Here is a 27955-nt window from a genome sequence, read left to right as displayed (position 1 = left end):
GAATAATTTTAATTCCCAGTAATTTAACAAATTTAATGCACATTCTTAATATGCTCTCTTGACCCATCCACGTTTTTCAGCAAAACATAGCTCAGTTCAACAAGGTTCTGTAGCACCACTCCAATATTGCTCTTCTTCGGGCAATGTTGGACTCTGCTTAAGAAACCAGAACAATGTTTTGCTCAGAACATTTAAGAAACTAGGAGAGTTTACTCCATGTAGGAGAATTAGAAAGATTTTTTATAATTTTTTAAACATGTGTGTGCAAGTTATCTGTTCTTGCTGACAAAGTAGAATGCAACACGATTCCATGCAAAAGCAAAGCAATTACATAATCTCTTTCAAAATCCCTTTCAATAGTCTGGGCCAGAGGCAGCGGTTTTCATGCTGTGAGCAACATGCAACATCAAGGCTTCATGTCTGTTACAAAGGACATGGACAATACTGGATCAAATGGCAGTGACATTTGATCTAGATGAAGTGTGAAATTGCAACATGTCTGTCAAATGACCCAGAGCATATGGTGGTGTGTTTACGAAGGCTCTTTTTTGGCTGTATTTTGGCTTGCTAAGGACAAGCAGTACTGGCCTAATAAAAACTCTGCTGGTACTAAGTTACTTCTATGAGATTTTTAAACAAAATTTGAACTGCTACAGTGAGTTGATACAGATTCATGGTTTTAGTGTTTTTGCAATATGCTCATTAAGCCAGACTTGCCATCTTACAGGGATACAGCCTAAGGCAGAGGTAGAAAAACACATGCAGCCACAACCACTGGGTGTTGGGGATACCATCGCTTATTCAAAATCGTCCCCAAAGTTGAGATTAGCAACTTTTAAAGATATTTTAAAGGGGTAGATCTAGGTACTTGACTAAAAGCATGGGGAAAAGAAACATGCAGTAAGAAGAGCGTGATGGTAGTCTATGCTGCTTTCTATTCATCTATTTTGAGTTGAGATGAAGTTCTCTTTTATTTCATCTATTTGGTCAATCTGGTGCTTTTAATTTATTAATTTATTGGGCATAATTTAGTTTGAGGTTTGTGATGTGAAGAACAACTAAGGTGAGAGAACAATAAATTAAGCAGCATGAGCCTAATTCTCTGTAACTTCTACGATCATTTCTGTTGACACAAAATTAGCTCGCACATTTTGCTAAATGAAGTAGACTAGACTAGAATATATGTCAGTATAACACAGCTCCCAAGTAGGTGTGAAATTATACCATTATTTGGTTTTGTTTTATAAAAATTTTACAATGCTAAAAATGGTTAAACAAAGTGTCATAGAATGTCTGCTTATTACATTCAGAGATGACTACTTGAGGTTGGAAGTAGATACAAGTATGCTGAGGACAGGAGTTTAATTCAAAATTATTGCAACAATAGAAATATTTTTAAAAGAGTTAATGCAGGTCATTAAAGAGAAGGTAATATACTCAGAAATAATCCGTTATATAAAAACAGGATGGGAAAACAATTGGCTTCATAAATCTGAAGGAAAAAATCTGGATAATGGATCAGGATTTAATGCAGTTCAATGGAGTCGGTTGCAAAACAGGAAAACAGCACAGAGAACCCAGAACAGGTTGGTAGCTTACAGCACATAGTACATCATGTTTGTATTTCATACAGCATTGGTCAAGGCTTCATCTGAACTGAATGCTTAGTTTGGGGAATAGGGGTTCACTTAATTAGGTAAATGTCCAGGATGCAGAAGGATCAGAAATACGTAACGGCAAGGTGAGAAGCAATGCAACAGCAGTATTCCTAGGGAGTAAGGGCTGTTTGTCAGGAACGCAAATAAACTTCTGCCTACTCATGGCAAACAGTACAAAACACATTTCTGTTGCTGTCCATGTGGAGTAGAGATTAAAAATTCCAGCAACAAATATTTAGACTGGAGATTAGGAAAAAAAATCTAAACGTAAGACTGTATACGAGGCTCAGAGAGCCAAAACCACACTGTACACAGAGAAGAAAGGCAAGGAGCAGTCTGCAAAAATACAGACTTTTAATTTTGAAACAGTGCATGTATATAGTGTAACATCTTTCACAGCCATTAGTGTTTGTAAAGATTAGCTCATCTTAGCAACCAGTTCTACAAACAGAGTGCAGGCTCGCACAAAGTTCATCATACCATATCCAGGAGGAAGGGATTGTGTTACTGTGCAGGGACTTCCACTGTATTCATTACAGCCAACAACATCAAGGAAGTGTCCAGTAGTGCGAGATAGCATTTCTTTCTCCATAACATCTCCTTAGATTGGACAGTAATGTATCTCCTAAGGAGATTAAAAACCCCACCTCTTGGTATTTTAGGTTTTTAATCTGTAAAACTCCATCATTCTTCTAGGATGTTCTATCACTGAGAAAAGTGAATAGTTGGAATTACTGTTTCTTTCTGCATTAGTCTGCACTGCTCTCATTTCCATCTCTTCATGTATCTTTAAGTTTGACCTGCATAATGTTATTGACATGTATACCATATATACCAGATTAAAAAAAGAGAGTAACAGCTTGTATCACAAACCTGTGGTGGTATCTGTCAGTAAGTTAACAGGAGAGGAACACCATGCAACAGAGCACCGAATGTCACTTTTCAGCACTTCTTTTGGGTCTGGCAATTACAGGAAAAAATGGTCTATTTCAGGACACCAAACATTAGCATGAATTGTAACTGCTGAGATAATTTGTGATGATTATTCTTTTGTTAAGTTTCCTTTTGTGAGATGCTACAAACTGAAGTTTATTTATTACACAACTTCTGAATTCAGACTGTGGGCCTTTATTTCAATCTTCATTCTTCTTGTAATATGAATAGCTGTCACAATGAAAATCAGCATGTAATATGAATTATATACAGAGAATAAAATATGAGAGGGGAAAAAGACCAAAAATTAGATGAAAAATGCTTTAAAGATTTTGCAAAACTCCCTCAAACTGTAACCTTTTAAACAATCTGAAAGATGGAAGCAAAATGTAAAGGTTAACCTACAAATAACTATATTGGATATTGAAATTGAATATAAAGGATGTACTAGGGTGAGAGAGGTGTTAGGAAAGAAGTAGTGTTCTGGCCTTAAGAGAGAACAAAGAAAAACCGCGGCACGTAAAACTAAGATTTGGACCCTCAAAAAGCAACAAATTGCAGTAAGCTGTCACAGCTGTTAAACACCCCAAAGAACAGAGCTCGCTGAAGAAAACCTCTCCAAAGATTTTGCACAGCTGGTTGCCTGGAGGAAGTGGTGAAACTTCTATTGCAATGGTTGAGTAAAAATGAATTTAACATCTGTATTTGAATAACACATAAACTACATTAAACCAGGTAAGTGGTGTGCTCAGTGACTCCGGCAGAGTCTGGAAATGGGATTTCCATCAATCTAGAGGCTAACGTGTCACACTTCAGACCCGGTTTATCTGTACGACAGCGGTATCCAGTCTGCCCCTGCCATGCCGGGCATTGTGCAGGAGTTCACAGCTCAGATTTACCCCACGCCCCCGGCGAGACTCCCGGTGTGTAACGGGAGGGGACAGACCCAGCCGAGGCGGTGGCTCCTCTGCGCTCGGGCCGCTCCCGAGCGCGGTGCGGCCCTGAAGCAGGTTTATCACCCCAAGTTTCTTCAAGGGTTTCCGGGCGCTTTTAGCTTGACCACGCCGGCTCCCCAAGCACGGCAGCCCGCTGCTGCGAAGGACAGAGCTGCCTCTCGGACGCCGTCTCAGTGCTGGGGCCGCCCGTTTTCCAGCCGGGTGGCGCCGGGGGCCGATTGGCGGCCCCGCTCGCCGCGCGGCGCAGCCTCCTCTGCCGCAACCCCTACGGCCACAGCGTCACGCGGCCGCCCCGCCGCACCCATTGGCAGAGGGGACGGAAGTGACGTACCGGCAGGAGCCTGGCGGAGCGCGGTGGCGGACGCCCGCCGAACGGCGATGAACAGCCGCCTGCAGGAGATCCGGGAGCGGCAGAAGCTCCGCCGGCAGCTCTTGGCGCAGCAGGTAGCGGGCAGGGGCCGGCCGGGCCGGCCGCCGCGCTGAACGGGCAGCGAGACCGTTCCCCTAGCAGGGCCCGCCGACGGGCGCTCGAGCTCGTAGGCCCCGCCCTTTCCCCGCCGGGAGGGGGAAGCGGGCGCGCGCCACCTCAGGTGTAACGGTTTTCCTAATGGCAACGCGGGGCCCGTTTGGCCTTTGGTCCCCCTCGGGGCGGCTGTGTGTCCCAGTCGCCACAGATCGGTCGTGCCGCTGCCCCCGGCTGTCCAGTGGGTGGGCAGGGGAAACGGCGACCCCCGGGGAGCCGCGCGGTTCGGCCCCGCAGGCCCGGTGAGGAAGAGGCGGTCGCTGACGGGGGCTCCAGCCGGGCCTGGCTCGTGGGAGAGAGTGTCGGGTTGAAAGAGCGGCCCTTTGAGTTCGTGATTGTTAGTGTTTTGGGTTCGTTTTTGTTTTTTTTCTTTTTCAATCAGAGGTAACTTTTGCTTGAATTTGTGTTGCCCCTTGTTCAGTTAGGAGCTGAAAACGCAGACAGCATTGGTGCTGTGCTGAACAGTAAAGATGACCAGCGGGAAATCGCTGAAACAAGAGAAACATGTCGGTCAGTATTGTTGCATGGTATCTGCTAGAAATTAGTTTCTTTTAATAGTAATACAAGTTTTTGAAATACAATGAGATTGGTTTCCAAAAAGCAAGATAAAATCCCACAGTTTACTTTAAAACCTACAATTTAGTGAAAAAAAAAATGCTTTATGTACTCAAATCTGAACTTTAAATAAGGCGAGTAGGTTTTTCCTGTTAACTTCTAGTAACAGTTTGGAAATCAAGGCTAACTTTTGCTTTGTATGTTAAAAAGTTGCTGTGGAGCAAAACAGGTGTGAATTGAGAGTATGCCACCTGCATTGCCCTCCAGCCTTTATGCTTCTGCTAAGAGTAATTACAGGGCAACTTAGTTCAAAAGTTCTTATGGAACAAAAGACGTGTCTAGGACAGTATAGCTAGTGCTTATTAATTCTCATGTGTAATAATAATTTCCTTGTGTGTGCAGGCTTGAATTTGTTTATGTGCTGCTTTGGTTAAAATAAGCTGTACCTTCTAGAGCAGGAAAATTATTCCATGAAGTACCTGTTGTCAGGAGTCTTGTCCTTACGAAGTTGTGCCGGTCTCAAATGTACTGAGAGAGGAACAACTTTTCATATGCAAAGTTTCAAAATAATTTCAGACTTTAACAGAAATATGTAGTCAAGGCAGATGATCAGAGATTTCTGAAGTGTTCTCTCTCCAGAGAGAAACTGTTCTGTATGATGATTTTTTTGTATGTTTATAGGGCTGCTTATGATACTTCTGCCCCAAATGCAAAACGCAAATATCCAGATGAGGGAGAAGCTGATGAGGAAGAGATTGAAGAATATAAGGTAAGAAAAAAAGGAAGAAGTGTCTTTTTTATTCGGTGTTCCTGTGTCTCTGGGGGGACATATAAAATACATGTGTGTATAAATAAAAACAAACGTGATGTGTGTAGATACTTTAAAGTAGGTGTCCGTAAGTGGCATCTCCCTTGATGATATAAGAGAGGGGGCACGGACGCTTAGTGGTTTTCTTCAGATGTGGCTTAGGTGCATTGAACTCTGCACTCACCAGAACCCAATATTTGGAGGCTTAATTTAGCACTGCTCCTAGGAGGAGGTAGGCTTAGGTGATAGTGCCCACAGGAAACAGCACTGTGCTAGGGCTCGTTGTCTTCTGCGGGAAGAAGTGGTAAAATGTGTGTGTGCTTGGGTACACACAAAAAAAGAAGTCTTGACCAGAATTTCTTTGAGAAGAAAAGCTTGCATTTTAGCAAACAGCACAGGCCATTGGATGAAATATGGGGAGACTGAGGGTATCTTCCAAACCTGCCTGTTAATTGCAAAGGAATTTGGTTCTGGATGAATGGAAGAAATAAGGGATTCTAAGGGAATGGAAGCAAGATGCCTGGTTTGGGGTATGCTTTAAGTATCCAAAATATCCAGGAAAAGGTCAGTTTAAAAAACAAAGAAAAACGCATGCATTGCCACTGAACGATTAGTGGTTGTCAAACTCGTATGCCCTTCATTTTTCAAGTGCTTATCCAGGAGCTATTTGATAGCTTTCTTCTTTGATATGTAATGTGATGTTTTGGCTGAGTCGTAGAGAAAGGACATTAAACAAATGCATGGTTATGATACAGCTGTCTTTCTGATTTGCTTTGTGATTTTGTTGTAGCATATATCCTCCCCTCCCCCTTTTTCTCTGTCCTCATAACCTTGCTTCTGTGGCTATGTAGAATCAAGGTCAGTGCATTTATGAAATAATGCAGTGTCTGCTGTTCTCTTGGATGCCTAAAAATAGTAATTTTTGAGATGTGAGTGCTTGGTAGTGTTACATTTGTGTTCAGGTTTATAAATCTTTCTGTAATAATGCCTGTCTTACTAAAACAAAACGTTGATTTATGACAGAACATTCCTTGATGACTAGTTTTTGCACCCTATCTGTAAATGGACAGACTTTTTTCTTCACATGCAAGTGTTAGTCTGTGCATCTTGTTTAGCAAACCAATTAAGTCACCACCTCAAAGGATTTACGGAGTACATGTACTATTGGTGAAGTGGGCTTTTTGTGCTCACATTAGTGATGGGTTAACATCAGTTTTACTCCTTCACCAAGTGTGTGTTTAAACAGCTAGTTGTTCTTCCTGTGAAATATAAGTGGATAAGTCACTTCAGTTGGTGAAGCATATGAATCTTATAATTTTCTCCATTAGCATGGAGAAGATTTACCCTGATTCGGGCTGTAACCACTTGCAAGTGGCCAGGCTCTTACTATATAGTTGAAATTGAAGAATATTTTAATACTACTACCTCTGACCAACTTCAGTCAGCGAGTGAACACATTTGAGAAACTTGAAACCCCCAAGTAGAACATCTGTAGTGGCGCCATCAGCTGTTTTCTACAGACATCGCTAATTCCCTATTGGCAAAGAGATAAAAACATAGTAAGATCCCATCTATATTTATGTAACTTTTTCATTAGTACTCTAAGCCTGTTCAAATTTAGCCTTGTAATATGAACTGATATAAGAATCTAGATTCTTGTGATATCAAGCCCTATTGAGTTGTGTTTAATACTCTTTAGACAAAAGTAACACTTAACTACTAGTGTTACAAATATTGCAAGTTTGTCAGTTCTGTTAGGAAAATCAGAGGTATTTTTGATGTTAAGTGATTTGCGTCTTTAAAACCCATCTTGTTGGGTTCTATGTGGTGGTATCAGTTAATCCTTCTGAAGTGGTTTCACAGTCTTCTTAAGTGCCCTGACTTCAGATTTGGTGGAAATGAATGTGTCCTCAAACCTCAACTGCTCTAGCTGGAACCTGAGAAGTGAGCTGTAATTGCTAGTGGAGGAGGGTTACTGGGAAGATGTGACATTACTGTGGTGCAGGGTGATGGCAGGAGGTCTGCAGGGGCACTGTGTGTGGATGTGGGCATGAAACCTTTAACAAATGCAGGTGGGTGTTTTAGAGGATTTCTATCAGTTTCTGGTGTTCCAGATGGAAAGTGAAGTGAGCTGATGACACCTTAGTGCCTTACACTTGATGTTTTGAGAGAAGACTGAGCGGTGACATTGACTTTTTTATTATATGGGAGAAGTGTGAGAGCTGTTTTTCAAATGAAAGATGAAATGTGTTATCTGATTAAAAAAAAGTTGGTATTTTTTGCTTTTGTGGACTTGGGTTTTTTTGGTAGAATAAGTGTAAACTTACAGTGATGGTTCTTAAAAAGCATCAGGCTGACAGGAAAATAAAGGATCACAAGGGTCCTTGTTAAGCTTCCTGCTTGACTCTGCATTGCAAACCACAGAGATGGGAGAGATGGAAGAGAGAAGCATTATTGGCAAGAATGAGTAATGGATATTGTAAGGGCAGAAAGTTGAATTGTAGTTCTAAAGAACTTCTGCAGTACTCTTGTTCTTGTGGAACTGTAACGGTTGTGCTAGGGTTAGTTGAGCTTCCTGCTCTGTATTTGGAAGTGTCAGGTAAAGGGATCAGACCATCTACTGCGGCTCCCAGGCTCTTCATAGCCTCCTGAGAGCTGGGGTTGTTGTTCCACATCTCCTCTTCCCCGTGTGAATTTACTCAATTGTTTGAACCTGTATAAATATCTGGTATCAACAGTGTATTGTGGGAAATCGTTCCAGAGTTTTAAGTTTGTATGAAGTACAAAAATCCCTGTGATTCAAATTTGCTGTCTGGCAGCCTAATTTGATACAGCCGTTTTTAACTTTGTTTCTGCAAGCAGCGGCCTGCAAGCTCGTAACGCTTCCATGTCATTGTACTGGGGGCTGAAAAAAATCTTCCTGGGTTGAATCATCATATTTGCTTAATGTGTCTTTTGTAATTTGAATATTGTGGTTAGTTTCTGTTTCCCTAGCTCAGCAACAATATACCAGATTTGGGAAATAAGGGTGATGAATGTACAAGAGTCCGGTATCTTGTATTATGGTTAATTTCATTGTGCCACTGCTTTGACTGTGTCCTTTTCCCATTGAAAGTTGATGGTTTGGCTTTTTTGTTTGCGACCACAAGACTTCTTTTTTTTTTTTTTTTTTTTTTAAATCACTTACGAAGGCGTAAAGAGAACTGGGATGACTCAGAAGTAGGTGTCTAACAAGTGTTTATCATCAGAAGGCTGAGATTTAGAGGAAGATGGGAGAGGGGAAACAGGTGTAAGCTTATGATGACATAAGCAGTTTTTAGTAAAACTCAAGCTTTCAGCTCTTTTTGCCTGAATAACACTTGCTGCTCTTTATCTGCTGTTCATTCCTTTTCCTTGTAAACACTGTTGCTGTTTCTGATTGAGTGATCTTTCTCTTTTTGATCTGGTTAAATGAACAAAAGACTATATCTCTGCAAGTTCTCTACCTGAATAGTGGGGAGAGGGTGAATTTGTGACCTGTCAGTCACAGCAGGCATTTCAGAAGTTGGTTCAAAGCTCCAATTTCGATAGAACATTCTGCATTCGGACAGCATATATAGCATAGGGTAAATGCAGCAGTTAATAATAGCCTCTTCCCTGCATTTTTGACTGAAGATGTGTTTTATGAGAGAGAAGTTTGGTTCCTTTCTATGAGGAATCTTGTTCTCCATCTTTCATTTTACTTCCATGTGTTAAAATGTCTTTTTTTTTTTTTTCTTAAATATCTCAGCCTTGAGACAGCTTTCCTCCTCATGAGAAGCACTGTGCTAACTGATTAAGATTTCTGTTGTTATGAGTAATGTATGGAAAAGTACATACATCCTACTAAAATATGGGAAATCATATTATTAATTGGTTCTTCAGTTTTATTTATGTATCATTTATGTACTGGGTTGTTTCAGGATCAATGGGAAAACAGAAAGTGACGTGAAGAAGCAAGTCTACCTTTTGTTTCTCTTCTCTCTGAGTTCTATGTTGGATGTTCAGAGTATGTCAGTGTGACAGATTTCTGAATCTCAGAAATCTGATGAGTGAACAGTTGGTGATACACAACTGGGAAAAAATTGCAATAAGATTCCTGTCTCCTGTAAATTTTGAGACTACAAAATGGCAATTTTCAAGTTGCTTTTAAGAACAGTCCAAATTGAAATACAGGTTTGTACCATGTGCTGTTTCTGCAAAGTGTGGACTTGAACAGATTATATAAAGACGGTTTCTGCTGCTAAGGCTGGAGCATAAGAGATGATTGCATGGATATAAACGTTCAAAGGTTCTACTACAGAAAAACATCAATAAAAGATATCACTTGCTTTAGTCCAAGGTTGTAAAGCACTGCCTACGCTCTCCGAGTCTAGAAATGAAAGGTTTCTTATTTTATTCTTTCAGAGGTCTTTCCCAGAGACTCTTCTCATGAATGAGAAGTAGACTTTTTGGGGAATAGGTATTTTTTTCCCTGTCCAAAACTGAATTTGGAATCATTCATGATCTGCTGTTTCAGGACACTTATGTTTGTAGACAACCCACTGCTTTCCTTAAGAAGCAGAATCATAATGAGGAGAGAAACATCATGATCTTGCAAATTTGTAATATCTGCTTTCTTTCCAAAGGATGAAGTAGAACTGCAGCAAGATGAAGAGAACCTGCCCTATGAAGAAGAGATTTACAAAGATTCCAGTACTTTTCTTAAGGTGAGCTGCTTTTGCAGTTAGGAGTCTAGTCAAAGCTGACATAGTTTTGTTAAACTATTTCTGCAATTGATGGTATTTGAAATACAGCTTTAAAGGCTGAAGTAATTGACTGGAATTGGCAAGTATGGAAGTTTTCTGTGAAAGATATGACTAAGTAGTGCTTACATTGATCTGACTAAACACCTGGGTCAACCTACAATAGGCTGGAGCAACAGTGGGGCTGATTTGGAACTGAAAACACAACAGTCTTGAATACTGTAGCTTATAAAGGCATGTTACAAAAAAGAAATCTGTTAGTTTCTCTTTTATCAGACTAATACGTGTAGTGTGTGTGTGTGTGTGTACGTTCATTTATCTCCTGATTTCTGTTACTGAAGTCCCTTTTGATTTCCAGGGTACTCAGAGCTTAAATCCACACAACGATTACTGCCAACACTTCGTGGATACCGGACACAGACCGCAGAACTTCATCAGAGATGTTGGTATGTCATTGTCAGTAACTGTTTGAAGATAACTGATTTGACAGCACTTCTTTTTCTTCCCCTTTTTAATTCCTTACAGTTACTGGGAAGTGTAGATACACATATACTTCATAGTTTTGTCCCTCTGAGTGCACATATTTCAATATATAAATTTATATGAATTATTTTATTTTAATCAGTTAGGAGATGATTATTACCAAGGCTGGTCTTACTCTTGGTTTTATTTGAAACTACTTAATCAGGAATTTTTTTTTTTTAACTAAGCTGCTGTTGTTGCAGGGAGTAGGTGAGTCTAGTGAGTAGATATTGAAACTTTTGGAAATTTGAATAACTGACTTACAGTTCAGCTCTTTCCTGGATTGTGCTGCCTCCAATAATGCATATAGCATTTAAAGTATGGCAAATACTTAGATTTATGGCAGTAGGCAATATGGATAGTATTTACCAGCTCAATTATGTAACTGCTGGCAACTCACTAGAAGGCCCAAAATATTATTGAGCTTAGAGGATGTTATTTTTTTTAGGTTTATGTTCATCCAGCCATCACTGAACTTGTTATAGAAATCTTACTTTATTAGGCATGAATTTAATCCTTCTAAAGCTAAGGTACTGTTTGGTCTTGTTTCCTAGAAGGGGTGCCTGGTGGTTATTTGATTGAAAAACAAAAAGCAGGACATCTCCCTCTGCAGTTTTCTGCAACAGTTCCCTGTATTTTATCAAGTTTAAGATTGTCAGGCTAAGTGTGTTGTGTTTATAGTTGCCAGCCCAAAGAGGTTTTGTTTGTCCACTGAGGCCATTTATTTCTCTCTGTATTTTGTGAATGCTTCTATGAAAGACATCTGGATGTTCAGTATGAAAACCTGTCCTGACTCAGTTATGTTTCTATCTGAACAGCATCTGTGCCTCAACAATTTTGTACTTGAAGTAGTTCAACACTGTTTTTTGAAATAAGATGAGAATGAAGAAATAGCAGCCTGTGTTATTGACTCTTGACCTCTGTGCTGCATAAAGAATTGGGAATGAACAGGACAAATTGTTATACGAGTGGTAGTATGGGAATGAACGTATCAGCAGCAGTTAGTCTAGACCCTATATTAGAAATGACGTATGTCAAGTTGGTTAGCAAAGACTTTCTACATGACAATCAGACTTCTGCTTAGGTGCTACTTTGTAGTTGGACATGACCCTACAAAACGCTGTAGGGGAGTATTAGTTCCAGAGTACCCAGTTATACCTTTTTGATGTTGCTGTTGGAAGAGGAGGAGAGACCTGTGGGTTTTTGTGTGTGTTTGTGTGGGTTCATTTTGGTTTTAGTTTTCTTGGTGGTTTGTTGTGGGTTTTTTGGTTGATTGGTTTGGGGTTTTGTTTTGGTTTTAAACAAGTCATCTTGATTGAAAATTCTCTTACATCTGTTGCTTAGCTGCTAACTGGCTTCCATTTCTGCCGGTCCAGGAGTATTTGACTTGTGCTGGCTGGAAGCAACACAGCAGTGGAAATCAGAAGAACATGATGGTGTTTTTAAGATGTTACATATTTAAGGAAAAGAATGAAAATAACTTCTGGGGTTTTTATGCACATGTAATAATAGATAATAAGGTTACATATTAAGAACTTTGCATTTACCGGTGTGATGCTAGGGTTGGAAATTCAGAAGTTTGCATTAAAATAAGGAGAGGGATGAAAGGTTGCATGGTTTGTGGATTTGGGTTTGTTTTTTGTTGTGAGGGGCTTTTTTGGTTGTTTTGTGGGGTTTTTTTGTTGGGTTGTGTTCGTTGGTTGGTTGGTTGGTTGTTTTTACTCCATGGATTAGGACCATTTAATGTTGTAAATTTAAATGAACATGAAGCTTTGTAACTCCTACTGAAGTTGAACTGGGAGGCAGGAATGGTACCTTTTTGGTTTGTGCTGAGACTATTGCTAGCCATAGCAAAAACGCACTGTTTCTACTTACTTTTTTGAAGGGGGAATGTAACATACTGAAAAGTTTGTTTGTTTTTCTCTTTTTTTTAAAAAAAAAAGTTTGCTGCAGCAAACCTAATTAGGGTTCTCCCTTTTGTATTCTGTATATATGAAAGGTTTGAAAATGAATGTAAAGCTAAGTCTAGGAACCCAATAAATAAATATACATGTAATTCAGATCTTTGTGACTGATGCTAAAGTACGACATCTCAACAAAAGGGTTGTTTTAGGGAACCAGCAACAACCCAACTGCCATCTTAGAAATAGTCTTCAAAGGTTAAATAAGAGTATTCTGTAAATGAGTGTTAATTAGATCTTAGTATAAACTTATGGATGGGGGTAGTAACAAAATAACTTTCATCATTCTGGCTCTTGAAATTAAAGATTGGTTCCTGATGATAAAAGAAGCTGTGAATTTCCAATCATTGTAGTGGTCTGGAGAAGATCAGTTCGTAGACACTGTGTTCAGTAACAGCCATAATTAATTGGGTGAAGGCAGGAGGCTTTGGTCAAGTAGTGAACTAAAAAACTGCTTTAAAGGGTTTAGTTTGTTCTAACAAAAATTAAAATGAGGCTGAGTATTAATATTTGGACCTATTCAGAATACTGGACAATGCTTAATTGACACAGTTTTACTCTTTAAGTAGTTGTTAACTTCATGTTTTCTTCTTCTTAGGCTTAGCAGATAGGTTTGAAGAATATCCAAAACTTAGAGAGCTCATCAGATTGAAGGATGAGCTGATATCTAAATCTAACACTCCTCCCATGTAAGTGTTCTTGTGGAAAATGCCTTTCTTCTCCAGAGCTGTTTGAAGTTAGCTGTCTGCTTTGCAAATCTCTATCTTTAGCACCTGTTCAAAATTTACATTTGCTGTTTCTGTTTGTATATTCGAATTAATCAATTGAAACTTCAGAAGAATAAAATCAGTTTGGTTTTGTTAGTTTAATCTAGCTGTTTAATATAGTGTATAAACTAGGTTTCCTTTCCAGAGTGTGATTATTTATAGTATCTAAAGCTTTGGTTTTTAAGACCCAACTGTCAGCTGATTGGGCTGCCAGTTTTAGTGTGGGAACTAAAGGAATGTCATATGATCATGAATCTCATTATATGATGCAGTTTACAATAACAAGAAAAACTTAAAAAATGTGCCTCTTAATATAACCTTAGTTGTTCTTGTAACAGTTTTTTTTTTTTTAAATAATATTCAGTTATTATCTGGTATCCATTAATCAGATGTTACTTTGTAGTTTAAGACCAAAAAATGTTCAGGCTGGTTGGCAGTGATTTGTCCTATTAATTTCAGATTACCTCTGAGTTTTTGCTGAACTTTTGACACAGTGTAAGTGCGGAGCACGTTACTCCCAGGAATTTGAACCAATCTGACTGTGACCCTAATGCTTTTAATATACTGGAGTCCTAATCTGTATCCAGTAAAATAGCATTATTTCATGGTAGTCACATGAAAAGCTCTGAAATAGTTGTCTGAACAACTGAGATACAAACTGCAAACTACAACTTGCTGTTTTGAAGTTAGATGTGTCTTGGCATTGTTAGCCTGAAAGCACAAAAGGGAAAAAATTCTAATCAAAAGCTGCCTTCTGATAACACCAAGTACGCTTATGGTACAATAATCCCTTCCAGACACTTTCTTAGGAAGCGGGCTGTGTGTCTGATAATCAGCTTTTTCAAGGTTAAATGTATTGAGGGGCGTATAATTTTTTATAGTGATACAACAGTGACTGGGCAGATAGGGATGTATTTGAGCACGTATTTAAGAAAATCAATGTTGGGAGAATTATGACTTTTGTTATTGGGATAGAGAAATACTTTTCTACTGTATGAAAAGTAATCACACTTCTGGTATTCAGAATCTCCTGAACATAACTTATAATAAATGGAAATTCCTAAAATATGTCACTTTCCCCAGGTGAGGGGAAAAGAGAAGTGTGTTAGCCAGTCAGCGAGTGTTTGCTTCTTAAATGTTGATGCGTTGTCCTATACAGAAATCTTGGTGATTCTGTAGTAGTTTCCAGCTTGCCACAGTAGAATCCTAAAAACTGTTTATTGAAAGACAACTTTAAAAAAGCAAATCTTAATGCAACAGCATCCAGTCTAGGTTAACTGGGAATGCATTATGCATCTTATCTGAAATTTGTGCATTTGAGCTATGTGAGCTACACAGGAGACCCTTCTTGTACTGGCTACACAGAAGTGCTGTATGGAGTAGTTTACAAACCACTGTGGTAACTTTGTTTAAATAGGTACCTACAAGCAGACTTGGAAGCTTTTGATATTAGAGAACTGAAATCCAAATTTGATGTGATTCTCCTGGAACCACCACTGGAAGAATACTACCGAGAGACTGGCATCACTGCCAATGAAAAATGCTGGACCTGGGATGACGTAAGTATTTTTCTTGACATGAAAAAGATTTCATACATGCACATAAGCAAATACTTTGAGGATTTAACTTGGTATCAAAATGTTTGAGAGATATATTTTAAGGAAAAAGGAACTTTTTTTTTTTGTAAGAAAAGTCTAGATTCTTAAAAAACCTGTTTCTTATTGTATGCGTGCCTGCATTATTTGTGTTAAAGGACTTTTTTTGAGGAGTTTATTGAATTAAATATACCTTTTTGGTCTCTCTGAGCCTGGTTGAAAACGTAAATGTAATAATAGTGCATTTTCTCCCTACCCCGAAATTCCATGAGTTTTCTGTTTGGTTTTTGCTGTTGAAATTCAGAATATCCATTTAAATATTCCCTTGTTTCTCAAAATTCTTGAAGAAACTTCTAAGGTGTGCTTTTTAATGCTCTAGTCTTCTAGTCGAAAGAATAGATGTGTTTGATTCACTCGCATGCCTCCTTTCTCCCAAGTATTGATTAGGTAGGAAATGTTAAGAGTCAAACCAATTGTAATCCTGAGAAGCCTAACAAAATGGATAAACCTTACTCGTGGAATTTTTTTCTTGTATTTATGTGTTCCTTTACTGTTTAGTCACATCGAAGATTTTTGAATCAGTTTTGATTTCTGACCCGTTTTTGGGAACAAAGAGCAGTCTTAATGTGCAAGATGTGGTCCTTTTCCAGATCACTGTTGGTGCTTTTGTTTTATTGTGCTCTAGTAAACATTTAGAGGATTGACTTACAAGAAAAGATTTTTAAGTTCTTTCTGTAGTAATACATGTAGATACTTGTAAAGAAGGAAACATGGAAGATGTATTGGTGACTCCATGCTGTAACTCCTTTTCAATAAAGTCAGCTCTAGAAAAGCAAGGTGAAGGCTGGAGGCTCTGAAGTGCTGGGTGTCATCAAGCATAACAATTTGATGACACAAAACCTCCTTCCAAGTTGTCCTGTTCTTCAAGATTGAACCTGAGTATTCCTTCACATTCGACAAAAAACTTGTAATGCTTATAGCAATGAATTGGCTCTGTCTGCTCTATGGATCTACACTTATAAAAAAACAACAACAAAATAGCAAAACCACAGAGAAACAACAACAAAAAACCCCCAAACAATGCAACTCACTAAAAAAAAAAATCAACAGAACAAACTAACACAAATGAACAACAAAAAAAAAACCACAAAAAATACCGCCACCACCACTAAAAGCCCCCATCAGCCTCCCTAAAAAACCCAACCACCAAAACCAAAGAACAAACCCACCCTCACAACAAAGTGGCCAACCTGTAATATAGAGCAATAGCTGATTAAAAAAAAGAACCTGTTTGCTTAACCACGTTAGGAATTCTTAAGTTCAGGCACATAGGTGGGAATATGCAACTAATAAATACCTGTTATTTAGAAACACTGTTTGAAAGGTATGCAGGACTCTGTCTGTATTTTCAGCAAATTTGTCATAATATGAGTGAATCAGTAGATTGGAACAGTTGTTGCTGAGATTTTTTTTTAACTGTATTCTATGCATTTCTGGGGAACAAGGTGGTGGTGCTACCTTAAAGTAGATTTAGTGTGTCCCTGGGCTGCACATGCGTAACTTCAGAAGTGAATCAATCAAACTAAAGGATCATGAGAACAAATCAAAGTTCAGTCTACCTGTAAGGAATTAATTTGAAAACAAAGGCATTCATGCCTCCATTAAGACACGGGGTAATGTGCATGTCCAGGAAGAGGTAGCGTCTGTGTTCACCACTCTGTTAAATCAGGCAAAAATGGTGCCTGGCAGGGTTACCGGGGTAAAAATCATTCTGTCCTAACAAAAAAACTGGAAGTGTTGGAGTCAGGAGTCATCCTCTTAGTTGGGATTTATATCCTCTTAGAATGGCTTCTGCTGCATTATTTTTCTCCACAATGGCACTGAATGAAGCTTGATTTGATGTGTTAGCAAGTTACAGATGAATCTTTTCAACTTGTAATGAGTAACAGATGCTTTGCATCTGAAGTTATTTCATCCTGAATGTTACTCATCTGTTATTGTTGAACCACTGTCCTGATAAATTCTTGCTTTTTTAAAAATTTTCCTGAGAGTGGAAATGGAGAGGATGTCTTTCCTATATGATAATAGGAATTAAGCTGTTTTTTCTTCATAATGTGTCTTCACAAGCTTCACATACGTAGTTCCAGGGCTGAAGAGAAACAGAACACTATTGCTCTGTTTTAAATCTTTTTACTACCAATGGAATAATGAACCGAAGCAGAGGTTTAGGGGGAAAAAATAATCATATGGGTTGTATTAGTCTTTTAAGTCTAGAATTTTCTATACAGATACAACTTCTGTTGAATAATTAAGCTGATCATCAGCTATGTTGGAAACATGCGCTTGGTACTGATATGGTAACTTTTACAACATATTGTCTGGGAAACAAGTTTAAGAGGATGGCTGTGAATGGTATACAGACTAACATCTTTAATAAAAGTGGCTCCTGATGGTATCTGTGATAAGGTTTCAACCCTTACTTAGTATTCTTCCTGATATAATTGGTAATTTATATTTAATTCAGAAACACTTTTGTTATTATTAGATCATGAAATTGGAAATTGAAGAAATTGCAGCCCCAAGGTCATTTGTGTTTCTGTGGTGTGGTTCAGGCGAGGGTCTGGACCTTGGCCGCGTGGTAAGATGATGTTTTAATTTAATTCATCGGGGATGGGCTTAAGAGTTTATTTTTATCCTTGACTTTTTCTGTATAGAATTCTCAACTATAAATGCCGAGAGATGTTTTGTTACTGTGGTAGAGGATATATAATTTAAAGTAGATTAAATATATTTAAGTGTATCTGGCCTTAACTGTTTAGATACTGTTATATTCCAGATGAGTCACTGTGACTATGCGAGGAAGTGTAATTCTGAAGTGACTAGAAAGCTGTACTGCTGTCTCGTTCTTGATGTATGCATGTTGCCATAGGAGCAGGTTACCGTGTTGAGTGCATTTACATCACTGTTTTTTAACAGGTGTCTTAATAGTTTTATGCCAAAAATATTCATGCCAGTAGAAAGGTCCTAGTGTTGCATAAAGTGAGATAAAATTGCATGCATAGCACTGCTTGTTTTCAGAAAACACCTGGAGTTTAAATAGGTTTACTCTTAGTGAGCTCTACTAAGTTTTACTTCCCTATAAGATCTTTCAGTTTCAGAGTAATCTTTCTGCTTGCCGAAGTAGCACTGCTTGTGGTGGGGGTGGTGGGGTCAGAATTTCCAGTTGGCTTCTGCTATGTTGAAACATTCTTTCCTTAGTTTGAGCAGTCCTTTCTGTTAAAACAAGATGGCATTTGTTAACAGACAACATGTGGTTACTAATCTGTTTGCTTTATCATCTGCATTTCATTCTGAGGTTAGTTAAAGTAGCTATTTTTGATAGATAGATTTTGGTCACAGACATATTCATAGCAGCTGGACAGTTCTTGAATACAGCAATAGCCAAATGAGCTTGAGTCCTTAATGACCAATTTCTTCCCTTCTCAAGACTACACTTGTAGGCGTTAAGGATTGGAAAAAAAACACAAAGTGGTAGCGAAGGCATTTGGTTGTTTATCTTCTCGTTTATAGAACTTTGCGTTGATATGAAGCACTATTAGAGTGCAGGTCTTAGTGGAGATAAGGACAAGGCAGCTGATCACTATGTTGTTAAGACTGGTTTTGATTAAATGTCAGTAGGTGAAAATGAGTGCACAGTTGCATAGGAGATCTGTGCAGTGGTTAGATTTTATAATTTTTTTTTTAAATAAGAGTGATACGTGGACAAATTGATGTGCACATAAACCTCTTTTTTTAAAAAAAATTGACAGCTTGACAAAACACAGTACAGTCATGCCAGTAAACAAGGTATTTTATTACTCTATGACAAATTCCTTATCCATCTATGCTTTACGAAAAGTCAAGAACCTTTATGAGCGTTCAGTTTAGATTCCTTTAGCTTTTGGTGTAATGTGAACTGCTTTATCTGTCTATAATATTTAGTGTCTACGTAAATGGGGTTACAGAAGATGTGAGGACATTTGTTGGATTAAAACGAATAAGAACAATCCTGGAAAGACCAAGACTCTAGACCCTAAGGCTGTTTTCCAAAGAACCAAGGTAAAGTTTTGGCTCAGTTTCTCCTCTGTTTCCATTCTGTCTCTTCATGCTAATGAAACACCTGGTGTTCCACAGCAGTTGTTGACGTGCTTTCAGGAAAGCAGATGCTAGGACTTCAGAGTTCTCTTCTGCAAATTACATTATATAGAAATAAACATATTCATAGGACAAATGATGAACTTCTGTCCCCTTCTTGACTGTAGTCAGTGTGAGGTATAGAAGTTTCATCAACATTTAACGCTGCTTGGTACATTTCTATTATAGTCTTCTAAATGTGATACTCATTTAAGGCTTGTTGAAATGCGTGTAGCTGAGGGTTCATAGATGGATGCAACAAGAATGAAATCCTGAGAGGAAAAATGGAAGCTGGATAGAAAATGTTATTGTACATTGCAATGTTTTTGACTTCTGGATTGTTTCAGTTATGGGTGAGTGGTAAATAAGCAGTTAGTCTTTTTGCAATACCTACTGTATGACATGCAAACTCTTCCATATTAGAGGAGAAAACTTGCAGGTGGAGGAACAGCTTTTGAATGGAACTAAACTAAGCTGTAGAATTTGACTAAATTTAATGCTGAAAGAAGTCTTTACAACTGTAGATTATAAATGGATGTAGTCAGAAAAAATAACTCTGGAAGACTGGCTAAATACCCACGTACAGGTGTGTGCCCAGAGCTTGAACCAGATAAAGGGCTGTTAGGGACCAGAGCTCAGCCAGAATCTCCTGACTTCCTGAAGGTGACTAATGCACAAGTGACAGAATTGGTTTAAATTAAACTGTTTCTTAGGGATGTGGTGTAGAGGACGTGTATTGAAGAAGATGCAGAGAAAAGATGATTTAAGAGGCTTAAATGTATGTTATTCAAAAATTTAGAAAAATGTAGACAGGATTAATAAGTAACTGTTTAGGGTATGTGTGGGTGTAACTGGCAGTTCTACTGAATACAGAATATTGGCTGACAATTTGATAATTTAAAGTGTCGTTGATCTCAGGACTCATCCCACATTCATTAAGCATTTGTTAGTATTAAGCATCCTCAACTGTCTTATATTTGCCATTTTTTAGGAATATAAAGTTCCCTTTAAGATATCTGGAGTCTTTCTTCGACTTGCGTTTAGATTAATCTGAAGTTTGTTTGCAAGTGTGTTGTAGTAGGTATAAATATTTATAAGTATAAATATTGTATGTTTATTGCATATAGTATGGCAAGTATGTGTAGCTCACTTGTGAGGGAGAGGTTAACACTAACACAAGACGATTTGGGGGTGACTTTGTTTGGCAAAGAAGAATAATTTCTGGTATCGGAGAATTTCTCTGTTTATTGAACAAGGGTTGGGTTGAGGTCGCTCTTTATAAGAAACATTGAAAATTGAGCTAGCTTATTCTGACTAAAAAGTAGTCTGTTGTACAAGAAGTATTTACCAATGATTACAACAGCAAGTGCTACCCTGTTATATTTAGTTTAGACATCTCTCTTGATGGATGCTTTGTGCTGTGCCACCTCTTACAGAATCTAAGGTACTAAGATTCTCTTAAGATTCTGTATATTTTTTTAAAGAACATGGTTTGTGTAGTTCTTCTAAAGACTAGATTTGTGAGGCTTTACTTGATGGCCAATTTGCTTAGCAGCGTTCTGCCTTATTATTTAGTTAAATTTAAGATCCGAAAACCCTGTAGGTTAGGTGCAGTTGATCAACTGCAAAGATTTGATAGGTCACCTATTCTACTTTTCATATTTATTCACTAACTCTTAAAACCCTTGCCAGAAATCTGGGAAGGATTACATACTCTTGTCTGCAACTTTTTTTAGAGCCATCTGGTGGTGGTTAGTGAATCAGTGTTTTAGGATACAGGGGAAGATCGCTCATCTGAGTTGAATATTCCCAGAAACAGAACTCTGAAATAAATAAGTAAACCCCTCATTTCCTGCTGTACCAATGATGGTGATTCCTCATTCATAGATTGTACATGCTAGTCATTTCCATTCATCTATAATGTTTCAGAGGAAAGGAAAGCAATGCATGTTACCGTTAAAGAACATTTGGAATGCTGATGGAGTTGACTGAGAGTGCATTCACGGTTTGCTAGTGGTTTTACTTTTCGGATGCAGTGTTATCTTCTAGTAGGGAATCTGAGGCTGAAGGCTACTTTTGTAGCAGAGGTACAATGTGAAAAAAATACATCTTATTTCCACTGACAGACTGTTTCATGACTGGAAACTTTGAAAGTTATATGTATAAATAAAGTTAGGATCAGAATGCTAATACAAGTATTAATTAATACCTACTCCCTTAGTCTTGCCTTCAACTTCTACTCTCCTTGTGGTGATTTCTCGGCCTTTCCAACTTAAAGCTCTACCTTTGCTGTAATTGAAGAAGTCCAAGTATCTTACTTCAGCCCCTGAGTATTATCACTTTGTAGTGTAGTTCTTCAAGCCATATAGCTCACCCTACTCTCTGCTTTGTTTTCCAAGGGTTTTTTTAGTAGCTCCAGCTTGTTCTAGTTCATGCTTCACATATTTTTCTGTATAAGAGTAGGATCTACTCTGCCTAGAATTTCCTTTTCTTTCCATTTTGGTCAAACCACAGATGTCTATGCTGTAGTAGCATGTGTGGCATGTGACAGGTCCTCTTCTGTGTTCCTTGTACATAGGAGCACTGCCTCATGGGCATTAAAGGAACTGTGCGTCGCAGTACAGATGGTGACTTCATCCACGCTAATGTTGACATTGACCTCATCATCACAGAAGAGCCTGAAATTGGCAACATAGAAAAACCTGTAGAGATCTTTCACATCATTGAGCATTTCTGCCTTGGACGACGACGTCTTCATCTTTTTGGAAGGGACAGTACAATTCGACCAGGTAGCTCTTACGCTTATTTTTGTCGAATGTTAATTTACTTTAATAACCATCTTCCATCATCTGAGGCCACTTGGTGGGTTCTGATGGAAACTGAACCAATAACGGTTAATCCAAATGTATGATACTTCTGCCAGCGCTTGCACCAGCTGAATGACTATGTATTTCTGCATCTATCCCCATTTCTCCCACTATGGGATTACACTACAACAGAAAGCCAGATGAACTTTCTTGGTGGCTTCTCCATCGTGGAAATCTAGTCAGGAGTGAGACAATCTACTGAATGGAGATATTGCCCATGTTTCCAGCCCTCCCCTTCAGAGAACTAAACAGCCTAATGTTCAGCAGCAGAGAGGGATTGTGGCATCACTTCAGAGTTCAACACCGTGACAGTATCAAAGTGGCTTTTGCTCTACTTCATGTTGTGACCCTCGTGATGAAATAGAAGAAACTTTTGCTAGAACTGAGGTTCTCACACGTGTATTTTCCTAGCAGGAATGTCTGTTTAGGATAAATCCTTGGCCTGTGTTGCAGGGACCTCATATAGAACCCTATTAAGTGATATTACAGTTAGGTTATAATTTCTGCTCTTACTATTATGTTTGGGAGCAAGAGCGAGTCACAAATCCAGTTTAACACTGCTTACTGTTAAGTTTTGGTTTGTAAGTATTCATTTTTAGAAGTAAATATTTGCTCAAACAAGAAAACATTCAGGCTTTTGTTTTCTCTAATTGAAAATAAATGCTGAAATTATTCAGTATTCTACTGGAATACTGAAATGTATGATTTCTGTCTTTTTAGGGTAATATTCTGGATATTTCTTTTCTATGAAACTTTTATTTTTGGACTTAATAGTGAAGTAAACTCTATACTAGCTCTAAAAATTAAAATATCTATATTGTGTGTAAGAGTAGCAGAATTCTCTGCTTGTAAAATTCCCATCAGTGTCCTGAAGAGGTTTCTAGAGAGATGTCATGGGTCAGAAAAAAGACTTCAAGGGGGTCCGTTTTTTGTTTGTGTGTCAGTCACAAAGCAGCATTGTTTGGAAAATCTGAGACAACTATTACTTTTTTCAGAAGAATTTTTTTGTTAACCAATATTTTTGTCTGTTCATGTGTCAGTATAACAAAACTGAGTTTTATTTTTTTCCTGTGTGTGGTGTGTTTACACTTCTTGGAAGCACCATTTCTTTCTCTAAACTGATTTTAAATCACTATGAGCTCCCTCTCCTTCCTTCTCCCCCTCTCCTTCCTTCTCCCCCTCTCCTTCCTTCTCCCCCTCTCCTTCCTTCTCCCCCTCTCCTTCCTTCTCCCCCTCTCCTTCCTTCTCCCCCTCTCCTTCCTTCTCCCCCTCTCCTTCCTTCTCCCCCTCTCCTTCCTTCTCCCCCTCTCCTTCCTTCTCCCCCTCTCCTTCCTTCTCCCCCTCTCCTTCCTTCTCCCCCTCTCCTTCCTTCTCCCCCTCTCCTTCCTTCTCCCCCTCTCCTTCCTTCTCCCCCTCTCCTTCCTTCTCCCCCTCTCCTTCCTTCTCCCCCTCTCCTTCCTTCTCCCCCTCTCCTTCCTTCTCCCCCTCTCCTTCCTTCTCCCCCTCTCCTTCCTTCTCCCCCTCTCCTTCCTTCTCCCCCTCTCCTTCCTTCTCCCCCTCTCCTTCCTTCTCCCCCTCTCCTTCCTTCTCCCCCTCTCCTTCCTTCTCCCCCTCTCCTTCCTTCTCCCCCTCTCCTTCCTTCTCCCCCTCTCCTTCCTTCTCCCCCTCTCCTTCCTTCTCCCCCTCTCCTTCCTTCTCCCCCTCTCCTTCCTTCTCCCCCTCTCCTTCCTTCTCCCCCTCTCCTTCCTTCTCCCCCTCTCCTTCCTTCTCCCCCTCTCCTTCCTTCTCCCCCTCTCCTTCCTTCTCCCCCTCTCCTTCCTTCTCCCCCTCTCCTTCCTTCTCCCCCTCTCCTTCCTTCTCCCCCTCTCCTTCCTTCTCCCCCTCTCCTTCCTTCTCCCCCTCTCCTTCCTTCTCCCCCTCTCCTTCCTTCTCCCCCTCTCCTTCCTTCTCCCCCTCTCCTTCCTTCTCCCCCTCTCCTTCCTTCTCCCCCTCTCCTTCCTTCTCCCCCTCTCCTTCCTTCTCCCCCTCTCCTTCCTTCTCCCCCTCTCCTTCCTTCTCCCCCTCTCCTTCCTTCTCCCCCTCTCCTTCCTTCTCCCCCTCTCCTTCCTTCTCCCCCTCTCCTTCCTTCTCCCCCTCTCCTTCCTTCTCCCCCTCTCCTTCCTTCTCCCCCTCTCCTTCCTTCTCCCCCTCTCCTTCCTTCTCCCCCTCTCCTTCCTTCTCCCCCTCTCCTTCCTTCTCCCCCTCTCCTTCCTTCTCCCCCTCTCCTTCCTTCTCCCCCTCTCCTTCCTTCTCCCCCTCTCCTTCCTTCTCCCCCTCTCCTTCCTTCTCCCCCTCTCCTTCCTTCTCCCCCTCTCCTTCCTTCTCCCCCTCTCCTTCCTTCTCCCCCTCTCCTTCCTTCTCCCCCTCTCCTTCCTTCTCCCCCTCTCCTTCCTTCTCCCCCTCTCCTTCCTTCTCCCCCTCTCTTTTTTTTCTTTCTTTCTTTTTAAATGTGCAGTAAACAAGGCAAATGTTATGTAAACTCCCAGGGTAAAGCAAACAGTGTTAAAGAACTGGTCTTGTTGGTTTTGTTATTTTTTTATTATTCTTGTTTTCCTTATAAGCATGTTGTTGAGACTACTGAACTACATTTTTCTTTGTTAATATATGATACAACTGAAAATTAAATTTCCATTGACATTTTTAGTGGTCTGAGCCCTATTTTAGATCAAAATTCTACCTTAGGTCATAATATGGAGAAATAGGAACATATTTGTTTTAAATGTGTGCCTGCTATGCTTCATTTGGTGAAGCTGAAGAGTCCACTGTATGTTATGTTTGTGCATAAACAGGTTAGTTTAACTCTTTAAGCTCTATTTTCTTATCTTGTGGGCTTTGACAACAGCATTGCCATTTGATTGTTTTCAGATGTGTGCTTTCAGTATGTTGTGCTCTTGGATGCACTGTCACAACTGGTTTCTGGAGACAAAATTACTTAATTCATGTTTAAATGCCTTTCTAAAAAGGGAAGAGGAGGATGATATATTACTTTTAAACTAGATTAATTTACTGATCTGGTTTACAATGTGGCCACAGAGGGACTGGAAAACGTTGTAGTGTAAGAGCAAGTAGGAAGGAGCGGGAAAGGGTCTTGTGAAACCACAGGTTCAATGTTCCCATAGCCAGATGTAATATTTTTTTTTTAAAAAGAGGGGCAGAAAAGAAGACGACCTTAAAAGTGTCAAACTGTGGCTTTCCTAGAGGTGACCTTTTCATTCAGTTCAATACGGGTGATAGGTATGTAAGAGTCTGTCCCCATCAACCGAGCGTTTGTTTGCTAGGGAAAGGCAATAATGGCCATGAAGCTTGTTACTGCTTTTGTTGACTCTGGTTTTGTTCCTTAGGTTGGCTGACTGTAGGACCCACCCTCACAAACAGCAATTTCAATGCAGAAACGTATTCTTCATACTTCACGGCTCCAAATTCCCACCTGACCGGCTGTACCGAGGAGATTGAGAGACTGCGGCCCAAGTCACCACCACCCAAGTCCAAGTCTGACCGGGGAGGTGGTGCCCCAAGGGGAGGAGGAAGAGGCGGGACTTCAGCTGGCCGAGGAGAAAGGGGCAGAGAGAGGAACAGAACTAACTTTCGGGGTGAGAGGGGTGGCTTCAGAGGGGGACGTGGAGGTACCCACAGAGGAGGCTTCCCCACCCGCTGATGACTGTTAGGTATTGTTTCCTACCCTGTTCCCATGCCTCATCTCTGAATCTTTTTCTCAGTCTTGTTTTGATAAAGTGAATTACCTGGGGACTCAAGCTAGATAAATTTTAAAATTGGTTTTGGTGCAAGCAGTTACAGGTAGTGTGCCTTCCAGTGACCATCACCTCACCTGGCAGGCAGGACCCTGGACCTGACAGCACTAAACTCAGCCTCCTGACAGCTTCTGTTTGTCAAAGCAGAGAGCATCATCTCTTCAAACCATGGACAGGATTGAAGTGAAGATACTTGCTTTTCCCTTACAAAACTTGCAACTTGTAGGCTTTTTTACAACTGTCATTTTCTCCAAAACATAGATTCCTCTTCCTTCTTTGTAGGTCCAGGTTTGGACTGACTTGGAATAATATGTTGGAATGGGCAGTTCTTAATTGCATGGCCATAGCAGACTTACTCTTGTATTTATGGAAGAAAAAGTGCTGTGTCTATATTGACACCTATTTTAACTTCTTTAAACCAAGGAGCAAATTGAATAAATAGAATTCTATTTTTTCTTATTTGGTTTAAATTTCCCAAATTATTCCTGGGAATAGGGAACAAGTTCTTTTTTTATTTGTGGTGTATAAGCCGTCACTTTTCATGTTTGTAGTGGGGAGAGTGTTAATTCTGTGCGGTTGCGTGTTGTGCTTCATGGTAAGCAAGAAGTTGTGGGTGTATACGCAGTCCAGAACTTCCACATAGGTCTGGATTGCTTTGGGATTTTCACCCAGTGTCTGTTCATAAATAGCTTTGTTCTTTGGTGGGGAAAACAGTTTTATTGCAGAGTAGTTGCAGTATAAGTAGTAGAAAGGCCTCGCTGGAGGTCATATTGAAAATGTGAGGCAATGCTGTAAGAGTGACAGCTTCCTGAAAATAACCACCTGGAGAATGAGGGTGAACTGAGTGTTTTGCTTTGCCCATGGCCGTTATGTGCATTGGAAATAGATTGTTGGTGATCAGCTCTGGAGTATCGAGTGAACAGGAAGGAATTCACTTTGGTACCTACAATATTTGTTTTTAGCAAAACCACAACTCTCAACTTTTCAGTCAATACTTGGTAGACTCAACAAACTTGGCTGGTGAAGTCCCAGATACTTGGTTGTGGATTTGGGAAAATTGGCTTATAAGTCTCATGAAGTTTCTCTGTTGAAGCCTGGCTTTTAAATGACTGTCCTGTAAATTAGTGGATTATTAAACTTGTTTATCAAAGCTAATTTTGAAATATTTTTCTTAATATTTTGTGGGTTTGTTTTCCTTGAGGTTTTGGGGTGACTAAGTTTTACTGTGGTTTCCTCCTTACTGTTTGTAAAAGAGCAGGCAGTAACTGTTCTTCTGGTGCATGAAATAGCGCAGAAATTTTTTATAGGTTCTCGTCAACTTCAGGGCCTTGCTGTTGTGGTTGGTAAGGGACTGTGGAGGTGTAGGTGAAACTCACCTGTTTACAGTTTGATTCTTTTGGTGTTATATTAGCACATCTGAGGAGTGATGGGGTTTGGGGGAGAGGGTGTTCTCAGGGTAGCATGCATTGACTGCAAAAGACTACTTAGAACAGCATCTGGTAGTTACATGCTGCATTAAGACGACGTTTCTCCTTGATTTTTGTGCTAATCATGTTCTTACACAAAAAGTAAATACCAGAGACAACCTTAGGAATGCTGGTTTTGTGCCAGCAACAAGTCTTATTCCTTTTTTTCTCAGTTTGTAGAAAATATTAACTCCCATTTTCTTCTTTCAGTTATATGTTCATAGCTGATAGTTCAATGCTTAGGCTTCTCTTAATATAGAATATTAGGCTACACTGAAGAAGGTGGTCAAAAATAACTGTTTAAGATGTGGATCTGTATCAGTTTGCAGAAGTCAGGATGCTGCTCAAGACTTCAGTGACGTGGGAAATTAACTGTACCTGGTCTTGTAAAAAACAACAAAAAAAACCACCTACCAAATTCATCCCTCCTGAGCACTCAGAGTTCGGTTTCTCAGTTTTTCCCTTAAAGAAGCTGAAGTAGCTAAAAAGTAGTCTAAAGAAAAAAAAGAACACTGCTCCACAGAGTGTTTGATCTATATGGCTGGGCCATCTTTACCAGGGAAGTGTAATGCAGATGTTATTAACAAGCAACCTACCTCTTTAAATTGAGGTTAATGGAG

At 39.7% G+C, this 27955-nt stretch overlaps 1 protein-coding gene across 1 annotated transcript; it reads left to right on the top strand.

Annotated features, from left to right (window-relative positions):
* The first annotated feature begins 3840 nt into the window (after nt 1-3840).
* On the top strand, nt 3841-27024 carry METTL14 (methyltransferase 14, N6-adenosine-methyltransferase non-catalytic subunit). Its single transcript, XM_065837696.2, has 11 exons — nt 3841-3991; nt 4492-4580; nt 5307-5394; nt 10080-10160; nt 10555-10642; nt 13278-13368; nt 14864-15005; nt 17587-17679; nt 19023-19139; nt 21793-22003; nt 25462-27024. Exons 1-11 carry the CDS (start codon nt 3926-3928, stop codon nt 25773-25775), a joined length of 1380 nt encoding a protein of 459 aa, XP_065693768.1. The 5' UTR covers nt 3841-3925; the 3' UTR covers nt 25776-27024.
* The last annotated feature ends 931 nt before the right edge of the window (nt 27025-27955 follow it).

This window comes from Patagioenas fasciata, chromosome 4 (genome assembly GCF_037038585.1).
Source record: "Patagioenas fasciata isolate bPatFas1 chromosome 4, bPatFas1.hap1, whole genome shotgun sequence".
In the NCBI taxonomy this organism is placed as follows: domain Eukaryota; kingdom Metazoa; phylum Chordata; class Aves; order Columbiformes; family Columbidae; genus Patagioenas; species Patagioenas fasciata.
This window is presented reverse-complemented; position numbering and strand designations above follow the sequence as displayed.